Source organism: Marmota marmota, unplaced genomic scaffold (assembly GCF_001458135.2).
Source record: "Marmota marmota marmota unplaced genomic scaffold, marMar, whole genome shotgun sequence".
NCBI lineage: Eukaryota > Metazoa > Chordata > Mammalia > Rodentia > Sciuridae > Marmota > Marmota marmota.
The window spans coordinates 49,714,643-49,741,876 of NW_026000005.1; the positions used below are offsets into that span (position 1 = coordinate 49,714,643).

General features: G+C 50.7%; 1 protein-coding gene across 10 annotated transcripts in view; it reads left to right on the forward strand.

The window, feature by feature from the left end:
• Agap1 (ArfGAP with GTPase domain, ankyrin repeat and PH domain 1) overlaps positions 1–27,234 on the forward strand; it is a 353,309-nt gene that overhangs the window by 78,848 nt on the left and 247,227 nt on the right. For all 10 annotated transcript variants that reach the window (XR_007349582.1, XM_048808782.1, XM_048808781.1 and 7 more), the window contains 3 exons: positions 18,780–18,907; positions 20,059–20,214; positions 26,873–26,965. Coding sequence is in view for 9 of the 10 variants with exons in the window: in XM_048808782.1 (XP_048664739.1) it covers positions 18,780–18,907; positions 20,059–20,214; positions 26,873–26,965 (377 nt within the window). In the remaining variant the exon portion in view is untranslated. The remainder of the gene's footprint in view (positions 1–18,779; positions 18,908–20,058; positions 20,215–26,872; positions 26,966–27,234) is intronic.

Below are 27,234 nucleotides of genomic sequence, written 5' to 3' on the forward strand. Positions count from 1 at the left end.
CCCTGTTGGAAAGGAACTTCAGGAATTCATGACATAAATTTTTCGAGGAGGTGCCGTCACACAGGGGAAGCACAAGAGCTCATTTGAAGACCGTCTGTGGATTTTTTCCTTTTTTGTTTGCGGTGCCAGGAATGGGACCCAGGGCCTCACACATGCTAGGCAGGTGCTTTGTCACTGAGCTACACACCCAGCCCTTTTGTTTTGTGACAGTCTTGCTAAGTCTCCCAGGCTGGCCTCAAACTTGTGATCCTCCTGCCTCAGCCCCCTGAATCGCTGGGTTAAGGGCTGCACCTGGTTAGTGTGTTTCTTTTAAGCCTCTGGGTGTCACTGTTCCTGGGCTCCTGCCTGAGAATTGCCCTCCGTGCTTCCCTGGAGAAGTGTGGACCCAGGATGTGGCACGACTCAGGAGGCTGCTGTTTTGCTGGCGAGATGTGAGACCCTCCACTGAAGAAGTGGTTTTACTTAATCAGCAAAGTCAGAAATGGATGTTTGAAAATCTGGGTTCCAGTGTGTGACGTACGGTGACTGCTCCGTGACACTGGTGTAGTAAGGTGATGGAGGAGGAGGTGGGCTGCTCTGTCAGCATCCTGCACGGGGGTCCTGCCTCCTGTCCACCAGCCTCCCCCCACCCCACTCCCATTCAGAGGCCCAGGCCTCCTTGTGTCTCCCCAGGACCGTTGGCCAGTCTCCCACCTTCTGTGGCCACACAGGTGGCCCTGCTGCAGCTCCGTTGCTCTCGCCTGTGGCAGAGCTCAGCTGAGGCTCTTTCCTGCTCAGGAGCCTTCGATGGCTCCACAGCACCCACCACAGTGGATCCCAAGTGAGTGTTTGGCCGCGAGCCCCTCCCACCCAGGGCTCCTCCGTTGAAGGCCAGTGTGTTAGGCAGGTGGCAGTGGGCAGGGCCTGGACCCCACCCCTGAGGAGTCTCTCCCTCTCTAAGCTGCAGTCCAGCCAGGGCACGATGCCAGGTGGGAGTGAGCAGAGAACGCCAATGAGCCAACGTGGAGCCCTCCCCACAGGGCCAGCCACCTACGGTCCCTCTCCTTCCCCGTGCACACCTGTCCCTGGGCACATGGAGCTGCCATGCCCTCTCCTGGCCTAAAAGGCCTGCTCTGCTGGGCAAACCTGTGCACCCTTCGGGATCAGCACCGCTCGACCCCTTTTCCCAAACCTCCAGGTCCCCCAGCCCTTTCTTGGCCCAGGGCACTGGAGACAGCTTCAGAGGAAGGCTGGCCGGTGCTCTCTCCACCCCGCCTGGCACAACCCCAGGGCCCCCTCAGCACTTTTTAATTCCATGAACGCCAGCTCCCAGAGCCCGAGCAATCTTGCCTGGGATGAGCAAGAAAAGGGGTCACCTGAGCTGAAGAGGGGGAGAGCGAGGGGAGCACACCTGCAGGAGAAGCAGAGGGTGGGCATCCCCGGGTGCAGCTGGCTTCGCTGCCTGCTCCTTGGCCACAGGAGCTGTCCCTTCAGGAGCAGGCGGGAGCTGAGATGAGAAGCCCTCAGCATCCCCCCAGACCTCCCCGCCCTGCACCTGCTCCCTCTGCCCTCTCAAACCTCTGGGCCTTGGGTCTCCTTGCTGTGCTGCCCGAGGAGCGCTAACACCTTCCCTGGGCATGGCCAGTGGCCTCAGGACCCTGCCTAAAACCTCCTCCAGAAGGTGCATGTTCAAGACCCTAGGGCTGAACCCAAGTGGGTCTGTAACTAAATTGGTTCCGTGAGCAAATACAGAGTTAAGACCTAGTACAGGAGAGCATTTGCGTTTGGATCTGGGCGGTGGGTTTATCCGGGTTCGTTGTACTGCCCATTACCTGGGGAGGGGCTTCCTGGGCCCCCCTGGCTCTGCCCTCTGACCTAGGCAGGCTGCTCTGTGGGTTTCACCAGGGTTCTCAGGTTTCTGCCAGCCGAGATGCCTGCTGAGCCGAGGCTTGGATGTCAGCCGTGTCCTCGACAGCCTACTTGGTGTCTCCCAAGCCCCCGAGGGACCGTAGCTCTGTGCCATGCTCAGGCTGGACCAACATGCCCCTGTGACTACCTTCTCCCAGGTTCGCTTGGTCCCTGGGTTCTGTTGGGCTGTGTATCTTGTGTGACCCCCGCTGCCAGCCCTGACTTGGGGCTCCTTCTGCTCATTCTGCTCTGTGCCCCTCCGTTCCTTGTCCCAGCCTAGCCGGAGGCTTTTAAATACAACTGCTGGTGTCTCCTCGACTGCAGGTGTGAAGGGTGGGTGTCCGTCTCTGCCTTCTGGCCCCGTGTCCATGTGTAGCTCTCTCCGTTCTGAGGGGCTGTGTCTCCCCTGGGTGGCTCCTCTGGGCTTCAGCCCTCAGGTGGGAAGCTCTGGCTGGGGGGAGGTTCCAGGCTCCTCATCTTGGAATCTGGCTACAGAGCACCTGTGCAGGCTTAAAGCCAACTCTGGCATGGGCTCATGGTGACCTGCCTCAGGTACAGGGACAACACCTGGACTCCGGTCAGTGACCCCGCCACATCATCCCCAGCATGAGGCTGGCGCAATCTCAGAGCTCTGTGTCCACCTGCTGGTCTATTCCTCGCCTTCAGCCATGAGGCACGTAGTGTGTGGAGGTTTTGCAGATAAAGAAACAGGCACGTAAAGGCCAGGTGACTTGCCACGGATCCTTCGGGTCAGATGTTGCAGTGCTGAGGTGGGGACCCGGGCGGGGGGGGTTCTGGCATACACGCCTTCCCACTGCACTGACCGCCTTCCGTGGTGACCTGACCATCCATATTCATCAAAGGCTCTTAGAATCGCCAGCAAAAAACTCTCAACCACCTGAGAAGCAGGACCCAGGGCTTGACAGACTTCCCTGGTAATAGCAGATGATTGGAGTGCTTTGCTCTTAAGATAGCAGTTTTCCTGAGCTGTAATTCACATGCTGCAAGCTTTCCTCAAGCATAGCCTTTGTGTTTAAGGTTTGGTTTTAATCTCCATTTCTCTTGGGTTATTTTGTAATCTGGAAGTAATTTGAGATTAATACTGTATATGCTCATTCCACATGAAGTGAGTATCTTTCATCACAGCCTGTTCCCTTGAAACTCTGTAGGCCATATTTTCTGTTCTAGGATATGTTGAAGCAAAGTGACTGAGAGTGTTAGGCCCCAGCCCAAGGGACTCCTGGGAAAAGCCAGCAACTCCAGCAGAGGCCACTAGGTGGCAGTGCCGTCCTGGCTAGAGACACCCTTGGGTTTGGGTCTCCATGCCAAGGTTTGCTTCAGGTGTAATAATCAGTAACCTATAGGCTTTGCAGGCAGAAGGTGGTGGCAAGTTAATGTGCCGCATCAATTTTAATTTGAAGGATACAATTAATTAAATTAGGCATAAAGTGGATGTGATAGAAGCCGGCGTCTCACGGCAGAGGCATGATGGGCTTCTGTGGCCAACGCGTGGCCGTGAGCTCCCACTCCTTGCGGTTCTTTCAGTGTGTAGCAGCAGGGTACTCCTCGAGCATATTCCAAATGTGCAATATAAAGTTTGCACTTGCAGAAAAACGCACCCACAGTCTGCATGTCATTAAGGGAGTAGTCTGCACAATCTCCCCAGAGAAGATTTGATAAAGCTGTTCAGATGAGACCCAGAGTAATGGGCTGGCCACGTGAGCCTGAAAGTTGTTTGGAAGAGATGGTAACATTCCTCGAGGGCGCCCCTCCCACCCTGGCTCTGCCATCTCCCCATACAGCTGGGCTCAGTTTTATGTCAAGAAGAAAATAGTTTGTTGGATTTCTGATTTTTTTTTTCCCTTTTACAGCTTCAAAAAAATAAGTTGAAATTTAGGTTTTGAAAAAATTAATAGCTACAGGTAACTGCAAGAGATATTATTGGCAGATGCAGCAAAAATATATTTCCACAGAAAATTGGATTTTGCACATAAAACTTACTAATACTAATAAAGACAGGTCATTACCAGTTTTAAGCCAAATAAACAAACTCAAAGAGATCTGCTGTCGCTGTGATTCTTGGTGTTTTCTATTTTTTTGAGATGTGTAAATCAGCTTTAGTGTAGCAAGCACACCGGGAGTGGCCCTGATGGTTCCTGCCCATCCCGGCGCTGGGTGGAGCTGCCGGGCCCGGGATTTACAGTCCTGTGGCAAGGTATGCTTATATTTAAGCTGTGCAACGGGGGAGCTAATGAGAAAGATAAGAAATTTATAGTCCTTGGTGATTGATAGGATTACTGCCTGGGCTTTAATTGAAATCTGAGGGATCACAGCTGTGGGCTTAAGTTAGGGGAAAAATTACTTCAAGTCAAGGCAAACTTTTGGATTTGCTTCTTCACGTTTTAAAGATAGTTTTCCTGCCGACAGTGTGGTTGGTGGTAGAAACAGTTGGTGCTTAGCAGGGGTTAAGTAATTACATGAGATAATTATGGTATTTGCCCTGTAACTTTCCCATGGTAGGTGTTGGGGAAAAAAATTAAATACTGGGGGGCTTTTAAATGGCTTTAAAGTTTTACATGTATAATAATAAAATTCTCCACAGCTACTCCTTGCTAAATGTTCTCTGGACTATTATTTAAGACAGTTAAAAAAAAAAAACCCTCAAACTAATAATGACAAAGGCAAGCCTGTGGTATTAGTCATTGTCTTAGAATTGCACTGATGGTGTTTAATCCGGACATGTCTCAAGTCATCTCACAGAACTTTCCCTACCTGTCATTTTATAAATGTACCATTCTTGTGGAAGCTCAGTCTTGTGAAAATGTCTGAATTTTCCCATTAAGTGCTTAAAAAGTAATAAAACTAAAGTCATTAGACTTCACTCATCAGAGCCATATCAGGAGAGAGATTCTTTGGTGCAATAAATCTGACCAAGGGTTCGACATTCACCTCCCTCGGATTCATTCTCTGGAAATGGACGTTTGAAGGTAAATTGCTTAAGTAGGGCAGTTTAAATTTTTAATACAATCTTATTGTAAGTGTTAGCAAATGATTAAAGTGCAAAGGGGCCTTATATGTTTTGTGAGATTTATCATAAATGCCCTGTGACGCCTTTTCCATGCTGAATTATAGATATTATGACAGTTAAGTGCTTATAAAGGCCAGAAAGGCACAGTGAAGAGTTGGGTCTTTATTGGAGACTAAATGGCGCGCTGCGGGCGCAGCTGGCTTGCACTGGACACCTGTTCGTTCTGGTCCAGTATCTCCCAGGCACGCTGGCCACGTGGGGCCCTGGAAGCTGAGCCTGCGCCATTGCGTGGCCAGTGGGACCTTTTGGAGAATACCCAGGTGGCAGATTCTTGTCCTCCCAGCGAGCAGTCTGCCCGTGCTGGACGTGAACCGCCTTCCCTCTCATGGGTGCCCCCTGTCCATGAGGCCCGGCGTTGCTCTCCCGGGGTCCAGGAGGCTTGAGAGCGTCACTGTTCTGACAGCCATGGTGCCTTTCACTCTGACCCAGAGATGCCAGGAAGGCCCTCCAGTGTCCACTGCTGGCCACGTTGAGTGTGGCTTTGGTGCTCCCAGTCCATCTGTGGACAGAGGGACCAGCTGTGCACTGGGGACAGTGCCTGCATCCCCAGGAGAGCAGCTTGGAGCTGTGTGGCGCCTCGGAGGTGCCGCAGGCAGCCTCAGCACGGTCTTCCCTTGGTGGACCCGAGTCGCACGGCTGCACGGGTTCTGAGTACATTTGAAGGACACCTTTAGCTACTCTGGTACTTATATTCTCTCCCATTTCTAAAATACTTTTTGTCATCAAGATAGAAATCTATCTTAAAGGTACAATACCTTTATTATATTTTCTCATCTATATTGTTTTTTGCAGAACAACATAAAACCCAGAATTCTAAATTCTGATGTCACTGTTTGCCACATTAAATCTCCTTCCGGCGCTCTGGTCTGCCTCTCCCGTATGTGTCTCGCCCACGGGTATTCCGAGCATCCCCAGTGAAGTGAGGACGTGACGTTTACATTGCTTCCTCTAAGTCTGGAGATAGGCACTACTGGTTTGGGTCAGTAACTAGCACAAATTCCACTTCTTTTTATTTACCCACGCTGCCTTCTTACCTTAAAGTGGATTTCCAGAGGCTTCACAAGAAAAGCTTGCAGGTGCATGTTTAGTGTTAGTGGATGAATGGTGGTGTGGGGTTGGCACCAGTGCAAGGACTCCAAACCCAGGAGGAAGCTCTATCTTCTCAGAACCGCTCCTGAGTCACAGCCAGTCACATTTGCCTTCCCTTTCTGGGCCACCCGCATGAGGCCCAGGTGTCCGCCCTGTGGTCCTCACTTGCTGTCCTGAACGGAGAATCAGCCTGCCACGGGCTCAAGCCCAGGGCCACCTTGGCTTGGCTCCCCGCGTTGTGCAGGCTGCAGCCGTGGAGTCAGCCCGCCCGGGGGCAGCTGCATCCTGAGTGCAGTGCGTCCTGGGGCTGGTTTCTAACTTTAAGCCACCAGGATGCAGACGGTGTTTCTCAGGAACTGTTGAGGTGTGTGTGTGCATGTATGTGTGTGCATACACGTGTGTGTGCACACTGCAGATCTAGTCTCTGGTTGTTTAAATTTTCAAAATGTCCATCGTGGGTTTTTCAATAACATTTTTCTCAGTGAGTTTGAACCCTCCTGTCTCCAACAATGGTATTCCTCAGGTTTTGGCTGATGGAGGATATTCTCAAGGTGGATTAAGGCAAGACTTTTATATAGAGAAGAAAGGATTTTGCATGCAGGGTCTGAAGAATCCTCATTACCTTTTACCTGCAGCTAGCCGTCAACTACCCCGGTCAGATCAGTTTAGAAGGAGGCTTAGTGTTCTAGAGCCGGGAGCCCTTATTCCTCTCTGGACCTGCGCAGGACTAGAGGTCACTGACAATTGGACGTGACTTCCTTAGTGGCAGGAGACCACCACGTTCTCCTGGAGTCCTGGGAAGAGGGGTGAAGGACTGTGTGTCCCCTGGGAGAAGAGTCTCCATAATGTCCCCGTCCTCACAGGCTTCCAACATCTTGTGGTCAGCAGTGGCTCTGTAAAACGTGGCAAGTGAAAAGAGGCAGACATACAAGACGGTGGCCCCTTCCAGCCACAGGCAAAACTAACACTGGTGGGAAAAGTCCCCGGAGGGGAGCGAGCGCTGGGTGGGCTGGGGCGGCTGGGGGGCCTCAGTAGAGGGTGGAAACTCATGTTGTGGCTTGGGGCATCCACGTTTGTTGACTCGTGGAGTGGCACAACTGAGATCTTAGCGTTCGACCTCAAGGAACAAAACAGCCTTGAAGGGGTAATGAATTCTGGCGGAAGCTGCATGGGCCAAGGTGTGTGGGTCCAGTGAGCTGTGCCACCGTGGATTAGAATGCACGTGAACATGCAGTGTGGACGCTACAGAACCTGGTGTGGGTGTGCTCAGTCAGCCTCTCACCTCTGGAAACATCTGCATTGTAAAAGTTGTATTTAAATGTCATCGTAGACATCCCACATCACCGTGGGTCCAGATAAACTCAACTCAGCATGAGGTGCCTTCTCACAGGTAGAACTGCACGGTATGATCACGAGCCACTGTTTTTTCTTCTACAAGAGACTTTGCAGCACTAAAAGGCATTCATGATCCTTTGAAGAATTTCAGTAGTTAGTAGAAACTGCTGTATCTCAGAAGGAGATGCTTGGACTTCCTCACTATTGCTAAATCACAGATTACAGATTCAAAATCAATCAGTATTCTCTGTTGGGCTCTAATTAACACTCAAACATTATTAGTCACAAATGTGAATCTTGATCGGAGATGACCTCAGGTATTCTAAATGTAAATAAAATTAGATTTAGATCCCTTTTAATTACCCGAGGTGCTGTGAGTAATTACAGTGGCAATTGATAAACTTACTTTCTTATTAAAGGAGAATAAAAAACTTGCAGGAAGTTTCTCCCCACTCTGCTTAACTCCTCAGTGGCCATTGTCTATGAAAACAATCGCCTGGACTTGGATGCTGATTTTTATAGAATTTGACATCATTTCAAAAATTGTATGTGGGTCCTCACGTTCATCGTGTGTCTCATAACCTAAAAGGTTAAAGTTGCTCTAATACCACCAAAGACAGAGCTTCCAGAGGAATCGTCTGTGTCGGGAAGGGGTCTCTGGTGCTGGGTAAGCTGCAGTAACGCCTGGTGTGGAAGGGCCTCGCGGTGACTTCACGCTCGGAGCCCTGTGAAGACCGGTGGAAATCTGTTTTGTCATCTCATCCTTCTTCCTAATTGCATCACAATCCATTGTATAATTCAACCTGTGTGTCACTGTCACTTCTTCCAGAGGCCTCCCGTGAGGGGCCACGGCGGCCGGCTCATTATCCACAGAGCTGGGGAGGAGAGGAATAATCTCCTCGGGTTCCGACCAAGACATCTTCTCCCCACTTAAAGAAGAAAATGTCTTTTTTATGAAGATCGTTGTAAGGGTAATTATTTCTGGAAATAGGAAAACAGCTACAGTTGTGATAGATAAGTCCATTTTTCTTGAAAGTTGAAGGATCCAAAAGAGACTCTCATGACGAACGAGAGATTGGGACGTCTCCAAGCTGCGTGTTGCTTCCATCAGCCTGTCACCTTTCAGCAGGAAGCAAGGCAGACCCCAGAGATCTGGCTTAAGACAACAATAAACAAAGCGTATTAATGTTTTTTTTTTCTTAAAACACAAGTATTTTGCTTGGCTACACCTGTCTCAGGGTCCCTGAGGCCAGCGTCTGCTTGTAGCCGTTTTGAGTTGCCCTCTCTGGTTTAGGATCCTGGCCGTGTCCCGGGCCTCATTGACCTGGATTTTCTCATCTTAAACTTTGGGGACATTAATTTGGTTTGACTAATTTAGCATCATCAGCTTGAAACTCTCCTGTTTTTTTGTGTTTCTTCTCTTCATTTATGGAAACCCTGACACAGGGATTCCACAGTATGTTGCATTCGCCTGATAGCCACAGCATTTCTTTGCATTTATGTTAGGTCTTTTATTTTTATTTTGCTGATGCTCTGTTAATATATTTCATAACCCATACTTTAGCCTTTTAAAAACTAATGGATTGAAAATGCAAGTCCCTCAGTTGCCCTAGTGCCGAGGCACCGAGCAACCTCGCCCTGCAGACTGGAGAATCGAGGGTGAGCCTGCACCTTCGGGGGTGTCAGAGACATTCTGCTCCGGAATCATCAGCTTCCTCTGCGAGACAGTTTGATGAGTTGAGAAGAAGTGACAGGTTCATTTTTCCCCTCTTTGTTTAAGCCATTTATCTTTCAGATCCTTGCCTGCCATCTAAATTGTATGGCCAATTTATCCGGATATTCACTTGCCTCTGCTTGGAAGGTGCTGATTTGCATCCAACTAGAGAATAAGTGATCTCCTGGCCTTTTGAAAAGGTTTGTGCTAGGTTTAATTGTAGCATTTGAAATGTTACATATTTTCTGCTCAGTGTCCATGTGCATTCAACTCACTGTTGACCTGGATCACGGCAGGACTAGAACGGTGTCCTGGGCCACAAGGCTTTGCTCCTTGGAAGCTCTTTAGTTATGCTCCTTTGTATATCTTTTTACATTTCACATTGACCTAAGCTTTGTTATCTGCCTTTAAACTCTGCCTGCTTGTCTTAAGATTGTTCATTTAATTAAGCAGAATGATTAATAATGAATGCTAGCTGGACGCTGGGGAAGTGATACTCTGCCTCTACCCTGGTACCAGATGGAGAGGAGGGAGCCCCCTTACTCCTGAGCAAGTGAGGCAGTAAGGGAGAAGCCCATCTGTCCATAGGGTCCAGGATACCCACCAGCCCATAATAGAGGAGCATGTCCACAGGGCTGTGCCTTGGGCCTCTGGGCTTCGGGACCAAGCATGCGATCTGCTGTTCTGGTTCTGCCTTCCCAGTTTGCTTGGACATGTTTTTCCAACATATACCAAGGAGCTGTCACTGCCCCGTCCCTTTGGGGTCTTGGTGCCTATCAGAGGTCCAAGTTTCTGCCACCTTGACAAGCACTTTGGCGGTGCATGGGGCTGAGGTGGCCTGCGGCACATGGCCCGGGGCCTTGAAGTCAGTGGTCAGCAGCAGTGGTATTGTTACTTCCTGCCATTCTCGGATTCCTCTGGTTTAGGACCAGCCTCAGGGGTCTGCACCGGGGGCTGCTTTTCACCATGGCTGCTGTGTCTAGAGCCACACACACCAGTTTTCCAGATTTGCTGCTCTGCAGACGGGATGCTTTCCTCCATCTGAGTGCATCCGGCTTACAGTGGTTCTTCTGGACCTGGACGGTGTTTGTTGCTCTTACATTTTTTGTGCCTTTTCCCTCCCCCACCTACCCCTCTCTTTCTCTCTCTCAGTGCTGAGGATCAAAGCCAGGGCTTCTCACCGGCTAGGAAGTGCTCTACCCTGGGTTGCACCCCAGCCCTGGTGCCTCTCAGGGCACTGTGCCCCCACAGGTGTCGTGTACACTGAGGAGGAGCCAAGGCCTGGAGCGTGGTGCCGAATTCTAAAACCAGGCACGAGAAGGGAGAAGGATTTTGGCTGTGGGCTCAGAGGACGGCTTCTTGGTGAGGGGTGAGGTGTCCCCTGCATGGGGTGCCTCCCGAGCGGTCTGCTTGGCCAGCGTGTCCTCAGGGGCGCTGCTGGCAGATTGGTCTGGGATCCATGGTCTCTCCCTGCCTGGCACATCTCCTGGCCCATTTTATTTGCTCAGTATTGTAAGGAAAGAACCAGCGAAGGAGCAAGGGAGGAGGGGCGCTGTTAAGAAAGGGGAGCACAGAGTGAGAGGTAGGAGCAGCCAGTTCCACGTCCACAAACACTGCATGGAGACCTGCTGGCTCGCTTTCTCTGGGGCCTAACTTAAGTACTTGAGTGTAGACCAGGAACATGACCAGGATCATCCTGAGACCAAGAGCAAGACCAGGAGCATTGCAGGACCGCAAGCATGGCCAGGGACATTCTGGGACCGCGAGCGTGACCAAGGGCACGCAGAGTGGACGTCTGCAGGCCTTACGGATCTGGGCGCCGAAGGCGCTGTCAGACCAGGCTTTCTGCTGCCCACTGGCCCAGTACTCGAGGCAACAGTGGGGATCAAACCCTCCTGATCTTTGGCGGCCAAACTCTGGAATTAAGTTTCAGGGAGCTGTTAAGGCCGTGGAGGTGTGTAAAGGAAGGAGGGTGTGCGTTTCTCACAGCATGATTTGATGTCCCCCTTGCCATGGATGATTACGTCATATCAGAATTGGATGCACATGTTTAAAATGTCCAATAAACCATACTTGTTTCAGTGGGCTTTTTAAAAAAAATATGTTCGTTCACTTCTCTGAAACGGAAAGAGAAATTCAGCTGCCTTGGACACAGAAATATTTCCTCATTTTAAAATTCTGAAATTAATGTCAGCAGCCTTGACTTTGCTCCGTCCTGAAGGTAACTGTTTATTACAGTCGGCATTTAAATCCCCCGATTAATAGGAGCAATTAAACAATAGCTTCATTTCCAGCAAATTAACAACCCTAATAGGTAATTGCGACATAAATGAAGATAAATTTGTTTTAATACAACGAGATAAAAAGAATACAGACAAGAATTGAATCTCAGATTAAGAATTCAGACTTCATTACTTCAGGAAAAACTTGAGAGAGTTTCACCAGAAGACATTAAAGCCTCCTTTTTTAACCACAGTGTGTCATGGAACAGAGGTTGGTTTTAAAAATACTTAACAGAAATGCTGCGGGTGTGGCTCACGGGTGGAGTATTTGCACAAAGCCCTGGATTTGATCCCCTGGGGGAAAAGAAGCTCTTGTGCACGCGTGTGTACGTATACGGATGTCGTATTCCATGCTTCGGTGCACGGAAGGCAAGTGGTTAAAGGATGGTCAGCTACCACAGCCGTTTTCCAAGTGAGCTGCTTGGGGCCCAGGGACCTGCAGGCAGTCGGTCCTTGGCCGAGCCTCTCGGTAAGTTCTCACCAGTTGAAGAACCAGCAGAAGGATGTCCCCTTTTCATCCGCCCCTGAGTTGACCCCTTTCCCGTGTGTCCTCCCATTAGAAACTCACCCTGATGGTTGGCAGTCTGTTTTGTTGGCGTACGAATGTGATCGCCAGACTTGTTTTGAGAACAGCAGAAGTGTTGTCCTGCAAAGTGGAGGGGTGGGGGGGGTTGAAATGGGACAGGACTAGATTCAGGGAAATAGCCAAGAGCTCATTTCAGAGGTGGTGGGGGAAGGCTGGTTCTAGAGAGGATTTCTCCTGGGGGTGTCACTGTGCCCATGGGGAAACCCCAGGAATGTTGAAGAAACTGCTGGGGTTTAGCTGGAACTCCTTTTGGTGGCTTTTTAGCTGGAACTCCTTTTGGTAGGCCAGGGGCTCTGTACCCTGCCAGACATGAATCAAGCCTAAGAGAGAGCGGCAGCAGTCCTAGAAATGGGGGTCCCAGATGAAACCCTCGCTGGGCGTGGGGCCCAGCCTGGCCCTGCCCCCGGGGCCCACTCTCCAGACAGGGGTGACCCGCGTCTTCCAGTCCACGGCGTGGATCCTTCCGAAACACAGGTCTTGTCATGTCTGGGACGGGTTTCGATGACCCCCATTGCCTAAGGATAGTGACCATGCTGTCACTGGGCTCTGTACACCTTTACAGCTGGGTTTCCAGGTGCCTTCTAACTTCCTCAGCCCGTCACCTCGTCACCTTTCCACCTCGTCCCCTGTTGGTTCACCCCTCTGTTTCCTCTTGGTGTGGACCCAGCACTGCTATAGTATCTCCGGGGCCACGGCACGGCCTGTTGTCCTGGGTTGGGAGTTGCTGCTTCCCCTTGTCAGCAAGGCGTGGCGGGATCCCACAGGAGTTTAGACACGGGGCCACGCACCCCAGCTCACTGATTCTGCACCTGCTGTGGCCTGATCCCCTGAGACCTTCGGGAACACAGCGCTGCCTGCCCTCCCTCCCTGGCTCGCTCGCTCGTTCTCTGATTTTACTTAGATTTTCTGGTGTGGCTTCCTCCTGCTCAAAGCACAGATGCTCAGAAGCTTGCCTGGGCGATAGGTCTCCCTTCTGCGCCCCGGCAGGCAGTGCCAGGGCCGCCGCCGCTCACATCCGTTGACTTCGAGATTTTCATGGTGAGCAAAGTTCGACTTCAGATTTCCTCTCACTCCTGAGTCATACACTCAGAACTACATAATTTGGTAATTAATTTCTTCTTAATTAATAAGCTGGTTTAATGATCGCTCTACTGTAATTTAAAAACGGACTGGAGACATTAGGGGCTCTTCTATGTGTTCCTGGGAGGTTTGCAGTCTGCCTTGGTCTCCGTCACCTTTGGGAGTTCTCAGGTGGCCCCGTGTCTCCCGGGGAAGAGCCTTTCAGTGACAGTGTGATACGTTGTCTTCCTCTGGGTGGTGGCACCACAGATAAAGACAAAGCGTGCAGTGCCTTCCGGCCTCATACGTCGCACTCTGAGAGTGTCCCTGTGCACAGGGTGTGCGTGTCTCGTCTCCTGGCACTTCTGTTTTATGGGTGTATCTGTTGTAAACACTTGACTCATTTAATTCTGGTGTATCCGTGCTTGCTCACAATTGTCCCCTAGCCCCAGGGACAGTGGTCTGACCGTGCTGTAGTAGTAGAAGAATCTTCCTACTCCAGTTTGGCTAGCTGGTTGCCGCTTGTGCCTAACCCTGGCCCCGCGGCAGTCAGATCTGTGCTCTTCCATAGATAAGGCTTCCGTCCCCTCCAGAGGGCACTGCCTGACTTCTCTCCAACCTGGGGGTCATCTGGTTCTGCGCGTGACACATATGGTACATGGGAGTGTCCTGAGAGCTCTGTATTCTGAAAGAGACTGGTGCTTTTGTGTAGTGAATACCAGGAGTGTAGAATCTGCCCCCACAGACAGGAAATAGCCAGTCCTGAGGTTTGTCCTACCAGAGCCATTGAAAAACCAAGCAGAACAATGTCATGAGAGGGTTGTTTTAGGAGAACCACCTGCAGTGCCAGAGGCCTGTGTACCAGCTCTGGGTGGACAGGGTTTCTTGGGCATGACAGTAGCCACAAAGAAGAATTCAGGGGCATTCTGGGGGTGTAGTCAGCAATCTGTTGGCCGCCTGTCTCCGAGCCTGCGGGTGGGGGTTGTGTGGTCCATGGAGTTAGAAGACAGGAGAAGCAGGTTTGAGAGAAGCGGGCAGTCCAGGAGGGTGGCGTGCATTTGAACTGCCCCTGCTCGTTGACAGGGAGGCGTGTGGTCAGTGGACCCACAGTTCTAGAATGCAGGCAGGACGCGAGGAGGGTGGGTCAGGTCCACAGCAGGAGCCAGCGGCCTTGAGGAAGATGAAACGTTGGTGAGGAGAAGCTTCCTCCAGAGGGGCCTGGAGAGAAGAGAGGGTTGAAGACGGGAACCTGGGGCACGACCATTAGAGGGGCCAGCAGAGGGGGATGGAAAGAGGATCCAGGTGGGGGAGGCAAGGAAATGGGGTGTCCAGGAAGCCCAGTGAGGACGCGGTCAGCGATGCCAGGTGCTGCCCAGGGGTCAGGTAGCAGTGTGCAGTTGTCTTCTGGCGGCCACAGTGACCCCAGATACCATGCCAGGGAAGGTCCAGCCAGGGCCCAGGGGCAGACTGCAGGATCAGACAGGGGAGGTGGCTCATGTGTGCTTGCCCGGAGGGGGCTGAGAGATGGGACTTGGTACGCGATTGGACTGACACAGCCCTGGCTGAGCTCTGCCTGTGTGCTATGGGCTGGGCTCTGTCCCTTACACCAATGACGTAAGAACCCTGTAGAGACTGGGGAGCAGGAGAGGTCGCAGGCAGAGGAGGGAGTGTTTCACGGCTGCCTGAGGGAGTTGAGGGCAGTCACGGGCCAAACTGGACCCTGTCCTCTGCCTGTCTTCCCGCTTTGAGGACGAAGTGGTCAAGAGCCTGCCCACCCTGCTCAGCCCTCCCCGGGGCGGACGACCTCTCTGTTCTTGCTCTCTGTGGGAGCGGAGATCAGCATTTGGTCCAGACGTGACGGACTGATCTGAGAATCTTACTTTTGCCACTCATTAAAGACTGCGATTTTCCTTCTGCTCCTTAGGAAATTTAAAATTTGTGCAGAAAGTAAATGTTTTCATTTTTCACATTCTTAAATTTGCTTTTAATTGAAGAACAGAAACGCATGCGTGAAAGTCTACGTAGACTTAAAAATACCACAAAATTATCCTCCATCAAGAAGCAGCCCCTCACCCGGCTCCAGGACCCAGCCCCCATCCTCCCTCACCTGGCACCGCCCGACCCCGGGGCTGGCTTGCTGTGAGCCTCCTGCCGTGTGGTCACCAGCACTGCAGGGCAGCTTCACCTTCCATCCATGCCCAAGCCAGAGTGTAAAGTTAGAGCAAAGGTGACCTGAAGCTGCTCCGAGCGTCATCTGGAGGTGATGAGTTGAGCAGTGTCGTCCAGTGTAGGCCAGTTGCCTTCCGGGCCTGCTGAGGAGGCCACTTTGGGCACAGACGCAGTGGTGCATGGGCACATTCACGGTCACGCAGTCACCACGTGGAGACTAAGTCAGATGCCCATGATAAAGATTTTGGGCTTTCGTGAGCTCAGTGGCTGGGCTTTTGATAAACGCACACCGTTAGACACAGACGTACACACTTGCGTATGTTCTGATGTAAAATACGTAGCATGTTCAACCGTCGAATGACCAGATTCAGGAACTGGTTGTGAGAGGTGCCCAGCCAGCACAGTCAGAGGTCGCGGTCACCTTTTAAACCTACCGACATTGACGCGCCCTGAACACCCTGAGGACTCAGTGATCACCATTTGGTTTAGGCAGCGTTTTCACTGCTGCGACTGAAAGACCTGGAAGGAACCGTTTTAGAGGAGAGGAAGTTTGTTTGGGCTCATGGCCTCAGAGGTCTCAGTCTGTAGATGACTGACTCCATTCCTCAGAGCCAGGGTGAGGCAGAGCCTCGTGACATCAGGAGGTGGCAGAGGAAAGCAATCCAGCACGTGATCGGGAAGCAGAGCAAGCATCCACTCACCAGGTACAAAATAGGCCCCCCAAAGGCATCTCCCCAGGCCCCCTCCCCCAGCCACCGCGCCTGCCTTCAGTCCTCGGCAGTGAGTCCCCACCGGGACATCAGTGCAGCGCCTGGGCTCAGGCCGCGTACCCAGGCAGGTCCCCTCCAGGCCTTCCTCAACGGTCTCACGGGGACTCTAGGAGGGCACCTCACACCTGAACCATTCCACATTTCTCCCTTTGTTGGTCAGAACGTTCACCTTCAGCAGCTTGTAAATGTATCTGCTTTCTCTCTCCCCTGAAATGTGGGGTTTGGGGGTATTTAATTGTTGGTAGACCTTTATTCCAGTTACTTAGACGCTGTGTGAGAATTGAACCCAGTGCCTCACACATGCCAGGCAAGTGCACTCACAGCGCCCTCCATCCCTGGCCTTGATTTTCCTTGGATCTGCGAGGAGTCCGCATGCCCCCCACCCCCTCTTCTGTTGGGGCTCCTGCGCCCCGCCCAGACTGGTGCCATGGTGTGAGGCCTGGACCACAGTGCCAGTCGGGTGGCAGTTATCATGTTAGCTTTTGTCCAGAGTCCTCAGGGGCGTCTTTAAGCAGGGCCCCCAGACATGTCACTCCCTCCGTGGGACATCAAGCAAGCAGCAGAGCTGCGGTTAGCAGATCCACGGTGTGAGCCATAGGTCTTCACGGTAGCGGATTTCCGTCCTCCTGATGGAAAGGTTCACAGAGGGCCTTCGTCTCCTGGTGATGTCCTCCTTAGGCAGATCGTTGTAGTTCTAAAGCAGCCTCTGTGTCTTAGGACAAGGTATTTGTAAATCATTTTCTTTCTTTAATTTGTGTATGAGAGTAGGAAGGAATTAAAATGGGGAAATATTGTAGTAAAATTTAAAAAGAAAAAAAGACACCAGGCATTACAGATTATGACTTCGTGGTTTGTTTGTTTGGTTTGTTGTTGTCGTTGTTGTTTTTCTTTTGCAGTTAATGTGGTAGAGCAGTAATAAAGGGATTTTAGTCCTCAGGACACGGCCCATGCTCTGTACATCGTTTTGAAAACGTTCTTTTTGATCACCAACGCCTTCTTTCTAGCCTGTTTGTAGAGAGGACCCAACATTCATTTCCATTTGGAGATCCATAGAATTAGGGTTTTCGTGAAATTTCTGACTTTTCGTGGAAAGTCTCTAACGTTGCCTTGGCGTGAAACACACGTGTGGAGAGTGTCTGCGAAGCTCTCCTGGCCCATCCGGTCCTGTTGCGGGCGATGTGCCGCTCCTGTGTTCGGTGGCCTGTGTGGTCACACAGTGGACACACACTGAGGCTGACAGAGAACCAGAACATGGGGCAGTTGGTACCAGAAGCCCCTTTTTTGCTGTGTTCCAAAAGGATAAGCATCAGCGCTCACCCAGGCAGCCTTGATTTCAGGCTAATTTGCTTTAAGGTCTTTGGGATCTCAGTACACCTGTGTGACACACGTTCCGCAGCTATTGGAAGCTGATCTTAGATTCCATTTTTGAGTTCATGCAATGATTTTTAAAATATTCTAATATGTGTCTTCAAAGACCCCTGATCAATACGCCAATGGTTTTGAAATGACAGAGTGCTGCGATATTCCTCTGTAATTTAAACATGATTAGCTGATGAAGGTTATGTTCGATACACTGCAGGAAGATAAATTAATTGATACCATCCTTTCAGGTTGATGAGAAGCCTATTGGAGGGGGATGTAACTAATGGAGCCGCTGCTTCGTCTCCTGAACCATTTTTTATTCATTGCACTTTTACTTAATCATATTTATACTATCATTCATTCACAGGAAAACCACAGGCTGTGGACAGACCAGTTCCTTATTAAAATTGTGTTCATTTGGAAAAGAAATCATCAGTGAGCATGGTCTGTGGGCAGCACGTGGGCTGCTTCCAGGACATCACCAGGGGCCAGGGAAAGGCAAGGAGTCCTTCCTTCCACTTTGGCACCTTTGGGGGCCGGAACAACCCAGACCAAGAGAGTAGCACTGAGCACAGTTGCAGCCACTCCCCGAGGCCCACATCCATCCACAGGAACCCCGGGACTCCTCCCGCAGTGACACCCCTCAGTGCAGGAAGGGCTTTCTAACCGTCGGCTTCCTTTCCAATTAAATCCAATATGCTTTATCAGCGAGCCTATTTGCCAAGAGAAGTTATGGCTGGTTGGATTCAGATTTGTATTGATTAAGATAAACTTCCAGTGTGGAGGTGATACGTTTAAATAAAAAAGAGCTTGGATATAATTGCTTGTGCTTGAGTATCAGCCTCCACCAGAGCCTGTGGAGTTAAGAGTGATCCCTCAGGCAGTGGAACAGGAGGATTTGGGGTTCCAAGGGCCTTAGGGAAATCTCCCTGTTCCAGTTAGGCTTATCAGTGCTACAACTAACTGGGAAGTGGTTATTTTAGGGCAAAGTTCACATTGTGGGAATGTGTTTTTGTTTCCACACATGAGTCCTCTGAGGGGGTGTGCCCGGGGCGGAAGCCCTCCATGCCTTCTGTATCCGGCCTCACTAAGTGTCGGTTGTATCTCCAGCACCACCTCATGGCCCAGGAAGGCTGCTGGGGCCACAGATACCTCTGCGATTCAGGCAGATGAAGGAAAAGGACACAAGGGAGCAATGGGCAGAGGGCAGCTCTCCCTGGAGGAAGGTGGCTTCCTGGGAGCTGACACGGGGTCCACTGCCCAGAGCTTGCTTGCTGGGCCACAGGGGGAAGCTCTGGGAAGTGTTCAGGTGCCCAACTGAAGGTCCTGTGGAAGGAGGGAAAGCCCTGCGGATTTCGGGGTCCCCAGCTCGTCGGCTCTGCCTCTTGTGTTTGGACACCAGCTTCAGGATGACTTCTTTTGCCTCTGTGTCTACCAGTTGCCCAGAAGATTGTTGCCACAAGGAAGAAGCAGCAGCTGTCCATCGGCCCCTGCAAGTCCCTGCCTAACTCTCCCAGCCACTCCTCCGTCTGTTCTGCACAGGTGTCTGCCGTGCACATCAGCCAGGTATGTCAGGTGGGATGAGAAGTGGGACTCAGGGGACCTGGGACCAGGGACAGCGTGGAGACAGGGCTGCAGTCAGTGCAGAAGTCGGCTTGGCTCGTGCCAACTGCGGAGATAACAGCAGTGTGTTTGTGATTGACCCCCGTTCCCTTCAGAAACTGCCGTGGCCAGCTGGGGTTTAGGGGTCATTCCTGAAAGTGCTCTGTCTCCTGCTGCCTGGAATCCATTATGAGCCACGCTGGCCCAGGGCAGCGCCAGGAGTGTGTCCGCTGCTGATTTAAGGCACCGTGCTCTGGTGTTGGTCCTGGCCCACTTGCAGGTTAACAGTTCTCAGTCAGTCTTGTGGGTGAACCACTGTACGCCTCAAGTTGGCAGCGCAATTCCTTATAATTGCCACCTCCCCCCGGGCCCTCTAGAAACTGCTCTCTTTACACAACAACATTTTGCTAAATTATTTACTTGGAAGCAAATGAAATAATTGTCACTTTGAAGAACTTGCAGAAGCCTGTTCAGGATACTGTCGCTTTATTTTGCCTGCACTGGTTTTGTGATTGGCCTTTCTTGCTAGGTGGTCTCTTGGCCCTTGGGTCCAGAGGGTGCAGTGCCCGGGAAGGCAGTCCATTCCTGTGGTCTCTGTTGTGGGCTGTGAAGGCTCACTCAGGAATGTCAACGCCGTACTGTTGGCGTCTTTAACTTCCTGCGAGCCTGGAAACATCTTCCAGCAGCACCCGATTTCCAGATGTCATCTGCAGAATGTTCCTTGTGGTTCTGCTGAGCAAACCAGGTCCCTCTGCTCCCGTTCTAGAGCAGAGACGGAACGGGGAATCCATTAGTTTAACTAGCCTCTTTGCTTTCCAGAGGGAAGGGAAATGCTTACATTTTAGCTGTTTGAAATGCTCAAGTTTAATGATAGATGCTTTGTTACCTTTGGTCACTTTCTTAGACAAAACAACTCTGAGATGGCGGATTTCTAGAATGAGGCCTTGTGTGCTTGCTGCGCACAGCTGGCAAAGTCACAGAAGGCTGCCTTCCGCCCTGGCTCACCTGTGTCTCCCCACGAGACTTGAAAACTGGGTGACTGCGACCCCACTGAGGTGGTGACCTTAGGTTCCAGGAGTGTGTCCTTAATGAAACCTTGGTTTTGATCATTGCAGACAAGTAATGGCGGCGGGAGCCTAAGTGACTACTCCTCCTCTGTCCCGTCGACCCCAAGCACCAGCCAGAAGGAGCTTCGGATTGATGTGCCTCCCACTGCCAACACCCCCACGCCTGTGCGGAAGCAGTCCAAGCGCCGGTCCAACCTCTTCACCGTGAGTGTCAGCCCTGGGGAGAAGCCTGAGTGTGACACCGAGGAGCCTGGGTCCCTGTTAACGTGGTAGTCTGGTGGTCGAGTAATAGTCGTAGAATCCAAGCTAAGTTAATGAGAATGGCATTGACTCCGGAAATCTAAGACAGCGGGGGGAAGCCAAGGTCTGGATGCTGAGTAGAATGGGAATTCTCCATGGAGAGCGGTGTGCATGGAGAGCCTTGGTGTCTTGGATTTGTAACAAGCATTTCATGGTCTCTAGAGAGACACTGTCTGCATCTTACACAAAACAGAGCTGTGTGGCACTCTCAAAGGTATGCACCCATTTCTTCAGATGGGAGATGGGAGCCAGCCTGTTCTCCATGTCTGAGGACTTACCTTGGTGGGTGCAGGTCGGGGCTGGGGCAGTGCTGGCTCTCAGCCCCATGTGCCCTTGGCTCCCTGGGGGCTCACAGCACACAGAGAGTCATCTAGGAGTGTTTGAAAACTGGAGATCAGGTATTTAGGCTCACATTTAGAAACTCAGAGTCCCCGGGTGGGGCCCCAACCTGTGGGTGGCTCTGGGGACAACTGAGATAAGGAAATTCCTGAAATACAGGAGACAACAAACACTGCCCTGCCCACCCCCATCCTGCCCACACCGCAGGCATCACCAGTCAACCCTGGAAGGCCTTGCAGTGGAGCCCAGAATACCACGCAGAGCTGCTGGCATGTGACCGGGCAGGAGCACTCTCCCCGCCTGGACTAGCTCTGTGCATGACAGGTTTTAAACCAGGGGTTCTCAGCCAGGGCACTTCTGCAACTGAAGGACTTTTGGCAACTTCTGCAGAGATTTGGGGTTGTCACTCTATGGGAATGGGGTGGATGGGTCAGGTGCTGAAGGTACCTGTGGAGAGTAGCAGCCCGGGTGCTCCTGAACTTCCTGACTCTCACAGGCCAGCCCCACCTACAGAGGAAGCTCAGCCCACCTGCAGGCAGTGCTCTGATCACAACCTGTCTCCTTTTAGTTGGTTGGCGCTGACTCAGACACAAAGAAGTTCAGTGTTTCCTGTCTTAAACTGAAGGAGAGAATACCCCCACGGGAACTGGGAGTGCGTATCTCACCTGCCTCCCTTACTTGATGATGCCCATCTTGATGCCACGGGTGCCGGCCAAGTCTGGTAGATGCCTCGTCCCTCTCCCGCCCTGAGACAGTCAGTATCGCCAAGGTCTGCTGACTGCACAGTACCACTTAACTGCTCTCTGCTCCTTGCTGATTGCCTTGTTCCAGGCTGCTCTGGCAGAGGCTGCTGTGCAGACTGATCAGAGAGAGCAGGCCCAGGCCCTGGCCTCCCCGACTGGCAGCTGTTTGAACTTAGGCAAATCACTTAACCTCTCTGAGCTGGGAAGGTAGCACTTGTGCAGTGGGGCAGAAGAGCCCTGTGGCATTGCTTTCCCTGTTCCATCATTACCACTAATGTTCCGTATGTGACCTCTGATGGGGTCAGGTGGGAGTAGCGTAAGACGGCTGGCTGGAGGGGAGGCAGTGTGTGTCTCAGTGCAGGGAACCTCTGCTGGGCCTTCAGTGTCCGTGGGCGCACACCGAATGGGACACTCGCCCCAGTGGCTCCCTCCCAACTCTCCCAGGGCAGGGCCTTGTCCAGTGAGAAGTGGCCACCCCACAGGACAGGCTGCACATCCCCTCTGGACTCAACAGGCTGGTGAATGCATCTGACAAGACAGCTTCTGTGTCTGTCACTGCCACTCCTGTTAGGAGCTGAGAGGGAGAACATAGCCTCTGGCACCCGCCAGGGTCACCTTAGCTGCTCATTGTCTTTGGTTTTTATTCAGTGAAAGAAATAAAAATCCCGGAAATGCCTTTAAAAATAGAGCTGCTTACCCAGGCATGGTGGTACAGGCCTGTAATCCCAGCAGCTCTGGAGGCTGAGGCAGGAGGATCTCAAATTCAAGGCCAGCCTCAGCAACTTAATGAGACTGTCAGCAAATAGTGAAACCTGTCTCAAGATAAATAAATAAATAGATAGATAGATAGGAGTCGGGATGTAGCTCAGTGGTGAAGCGCCCCTAGGTTAGATCCCCAACAACAAAAAACAAACAAACAAAAAAGTAGAGTTACTTATAAGAAGATCAGCAGCACACTCTTGTCCCATCCTCTAAAGGGGTAGCTGTGGAGTTGGATTGTGCCAGAAAATAGAGTCTTGGACCCTGTCCTATAATGGGTAACCGATCATCCATGTGGACTATAGAGAGCACTTTAAGACGGGAACAATCAAAATAATAAACCCAGTTAATAAATATTGACTTAGCCTCGCTCGCGGCAGAGCCCTGGTTCTGCTCAGAGTCCAGGAGGAGGGCTTGTGCCAGAGTCCGCTGCATTCAGGAGGAGGGGTCTGGAGGGAAGCTAGGGGCTCCGCACACTGAAAGGAGAGAGCAGAATTCAGGAGAAGGGCCTGCTTGCAGCTGACGCAAGACCACGAGGAAGCGCGTGTGCACACGGGCATCCAGGACGCCAGGGAGGCAGAGTGCAGGCTGGGTGGTCAGTGCAGGAACCAGAGAGAACCACCCTGCGTGGGGACTGAGTCGGGGGACGACTGATCGCGGCCTGCCTGTGGCCTGTGCAGGGTCCGTGTGTATTGTCCTCCTTTCTAATGTTGGAAGACCGCTTGAGAGTGAACCACTGTAGTAACCAAACCCAGCTGCCCGACTATATTAAGGAGAACAGAAATGGGAGGTCATGAAAAGAAGCCAAGATGAAGTTGGCTGAAATCCCAGCAGGGTCTGCCTGTCCCTGACTGGGTTTCAGTTGACACAGTTGTGGTGATGGAGGTGGTGACGATAGCGGTGATGCCCAAGTACTGAGTATTTTTAAGTAGAAGATCTTAGATTAACTCCACTAGATGTCAGTGTCATTCAAGGAATGAAGAGAAGGCAAATCAATTTTGAGATCTTGGGAAGTAAGAAACTAAATTCTTATTGCTGCCAGTTTGTTCACATTCTTAAGAATGTAAGATTCGGTAGACTCTTCATCTCTGGTGATCTTTGGCATTTTTTTGGCTTAATTGTCAAAGTGTATATTTATTTAAAAGTATCTAGAAGGAGGACACATGTACCATATGGGATCACTCTTAGTGAATAAAAATCCATGCATCTGGGTGTATAATATGCAAGTGAAGAGGCAACAGCCACCTTATTTATTAGTGCATTACAAAGAGGCCAGAGTTAATTAAATAGTACACACACCATTTTTTCAAATACCATTCTTACATATTTTGTAAAGTAGACGTGTAATGAATAGGCTGGGCTAACATTTTCTACTCCCAGATGTTTTTTGTTTGCATGTATTTACTTTTTTTAAAAACAAATCATGTGTACCTTACATGAAACGGTACAAATTAAAACTCTCTGTATTAGTAGCTAGTTATGTACGATCTTTATAGTAGGAATTATACTTTAGTAATCAAGAGTAAAAATATATTTTGAGCATTTTGAAAAATTTTTGTTTTGAGAAAACAAACACTAAAAGACTGTTTCATCCCTGGTTTTGTAATATGGGTTCTCATAGTGATCAATTCAGTAGCGCCAACTTTACTTGTGGTTGAAACATTTTATTTGAAAATGTTTTCAAATATAGCAGAATAAAAAATATACACACATACCACCTTCCAACGCACCAAATTCAAACGTTTTTCTGCTGCTACCACTGCTGCTGCGTCAAGAAATAAGTAAATCCCAAGAGAAGGGTGAAGCCCTCCTGGGACACCTCCCAGATGGGGTCTCCTGCCTCCCTCCCAGGGACCAGCCCAGCTGAATCCCTTGCGTGTTGTCTCTGTTCACGTTTTAAGCTAGCTTGGTCCTCACTCGGTGTGCTGCACTGCTCTGCCTCCTTTCACACTGTAGCCATGGAGTTGTTGATGTGGTATTTCAAAAGCTTGCTGTGTACTGTCAGTGTCATTAACCAGAGCTAAGCATGCCTGTGTCCCAAGACTGTGCAAAACAGTAAACAACTCACAGAACTCACTGTGGGAACAAGACGTGCAATCTGTATACAGGTGGCAGTTCCGAATGGCACGCTGTGTTTTTGTAGAGCCTGGGTGCCCGTGACAGGTGCTTCCTCAGCCCTTCCTTGCTGGGGAGAAGGGGAGAGTGGTGTCTCCTTGATAGGAAGGGCTCTTGCAGCAGTGCTCTGTCCAGGTACACAGGTATGGGTGGCATGTCTCTTCCTGGCTTCTTTCACCTGAGGGAAATGAAACGTCTTTGTAAGGAAGCAAGTGATCATCAGGTGACCTGCACTGAGCGTTTGTGGAAGCTGAGCGGCCTTTCTCAGCGCTCGGGGTCTCCACGTCTTCTGAGCCAGGCACACAAACCCTGGTTATGCTCGCAGTAGTGTGCAGCAGGCTGGACGCAGCTCTCCGACAACTGGTGGGTACCAAGGACCCCTGCGTCTGACATCCCCAGAGCCATCTCAGCCGTGACGGAGGATGCCGTCTGCAGGACAAGAAGACGACCTCGCTGGGGATTTACATGGGCTGCAGCATTCTTTGTCCAGTGAATTTAGTTTTTTATTTCAATTTCATTAATATAGCCTGTTTGGACAGAGTAATTGTTGACCTGAGATGCAGCCTGCCCTCTGACCATCAGCTTGCCCAGCTCTTTGCTGGCATTTAGGTTTATGACTCTCACCAGAATGTTAGTTTTCAGGAAATTTTGGTTTGATTTTTGCAGTGAGGTCTTCCCAGGTTCCAGTTCCTAGCTGAGCGTGTGATCAGATGTTGGATTTAGTTTTGTTTCTGAGCTGTTCTTGGCAATACAGTTAGCCGTTTCCTCCTGCTCGGGAGATTCTGCTCTGAGAACAGAAGTGGCTATGGGGACAGATGTGCTGCCCTGAGGAAGATGTTAATTTTTTTAAAATGTTTGTTTTGTTAATTATTCTGTTTAATAGAGAATAATGAAGATGGATTTCCAGATTTAGGAATTTAGAATTCGTAAAATTCCCAAAGTACTGTTAATGCTGTACGTCAACCTAGAATTGTTTTAAATGTTCTGTCTGCAAGCTTTAAAATTCATCTTACAACTGGAAACCTGAAGTGCCAGCTTCTGTATGAATTAAAATGTGAAGAAAGAATCTGAGATCATTACACATTATTAATTTAAGAATTAATTAAAGAGAAAAGAAAACCCCCAGACCATAGCTGTGATTCCTGAAGAGGAATTGGTGAGCACCTCTCCTTCCTTCTATCCCAGAGGGCAAACCCTGTGTGTCTTCCTCGGCTGCTTCCTGTTTTCCTGTCGTCCCATTCCAGCTTTCTAACATCCTAAAGGAAATAAGGCACGTACTGCCAAACACATAGTAGGTGTTCAGTAACGGTGAGCCCCTGTGGTCACAGAAGCAGCACATTTTCTAATGAGCGCCCTTTGAGGTGCCGGCGCTGCCTGATGTCACGGGGGCCCTCTCCCTGTCTTCTCACTTAATTCTGGCAGCAGCCTCTCCTGGGATCTCGAGCCCGTCCCGTCGGCCTGGCTTTCTCATGTCCTGTGCCGTCACCCCTTTTAACATTGTTTTAGAACACCGGCCGCAGCATCCCACATGCCTTTGAAACTGGGTTTTATCACCATCACGGCTGCACTGGACACCACCGGGTCTCTCCATTTCATATATCATTTCAGATTTGAAAAGCACATGAAAATGTTTCTCCATTTTCAATATTGCGTGAGTAATGTTCCCATTGAAAAGTAATGGAGTGAAGTTGTCACTTGTCAGCACAGTTATTAAGGAGGACGAGTCTCAGATCTTTCTCTCATAATAAAATAAATCTGTCAGAAAATCACGGCGCTCGCCCTTTCTCGCGCCATCGGTAGATGGGGACTTGGATGGGGACGCTCTTGTGGTCTTGGCCAAGTTAAGGTGCACCTCAGGTTGTGGCTCCCTGGTCACATGTGGCCCCCTCCCCGCTGGCCACCAGCCCCCGGGTAGCTCTGCAGTGTCCACGCTCCCTTCGAGATAATTGGCTCCGGAATGAGGCAGACCCACAGAGCTGCTCGCTCTTCCCAAATACCAGCGTTTTGTCGGGAGGAGGTTCCTGGGATTTTCCCCTTATTATTTTCAATGGTATGGTACACTAGTTTAACTTTGAAATCACTGTTTTCTACCCACGCAGAAGCAAGAGAAGGCAACACCGCCCACACCTTGGCGCTGATCAAGGGTGCACATTTAAATTGCTCAGCTGACTAGTTAATAGAATTTTTTAGATCATTCAGACGTTAATTAAATATATACATTTATGTAGACTGTTTTCCGACTAAGCAGCAAGGAGCCCCTTTTCTCCTTGGCTGTGTTAACTGCAGCTCTGGAATGTGTTTTCTTCTTGGGCGTTACTTTCCTAGATGGTCCATTGGTTTCTAGTAATTGAATTTTGAACTCTTTGCAAAATTATCTTTTAATTCTTTTTTAATGAAAAAGTCAGGGGGAAAGTTTAGGAAATTCTCTGGAATGATGAGTCAGTGCAGATGAAGTGCTTGCGGGTCTGTTTCTGGGATGTGTGTGTGCACACACATGTGCCAGATGTGGCCTCCAGGTCCCTGTTGTCAGAAGCGTGCGGGCAGGGGAAGAGCGGGCGTGTGAGCTGCGGCCCTCACCCAAATGCCAACTTTCCTTTGCCTTGCAGTCTCGGAAAGGGAGCGACCCAGACAAAGAGAAGAAAGGCTTGGAGAGCCGCGCGGACAGCATCGGGAGCGGCCGAGCCATCCCAATTAAACAGGTACGCAGCGTCCCCCTCCCTGCCCGTCGCCGGAGACACACCTCGGGTCGGCCGAGAGGACGCTGGCTCGGGTGCCAGGGTTTGTTTGATGTGTGGTGTTGATGAATGTAGAAGTCACTCACTTGACATCAATTAGAAGAGGTTCCTGGGAGTATTAAAATGGGATCATTAGAATGAGAAGAGGGAAATGTGACAACAGATCTAATGAAGTGCCGCGTGCCCACTACATATGGAGGGCCCGTCCAGGCAGGGCCGGCTTCACAGGCTGC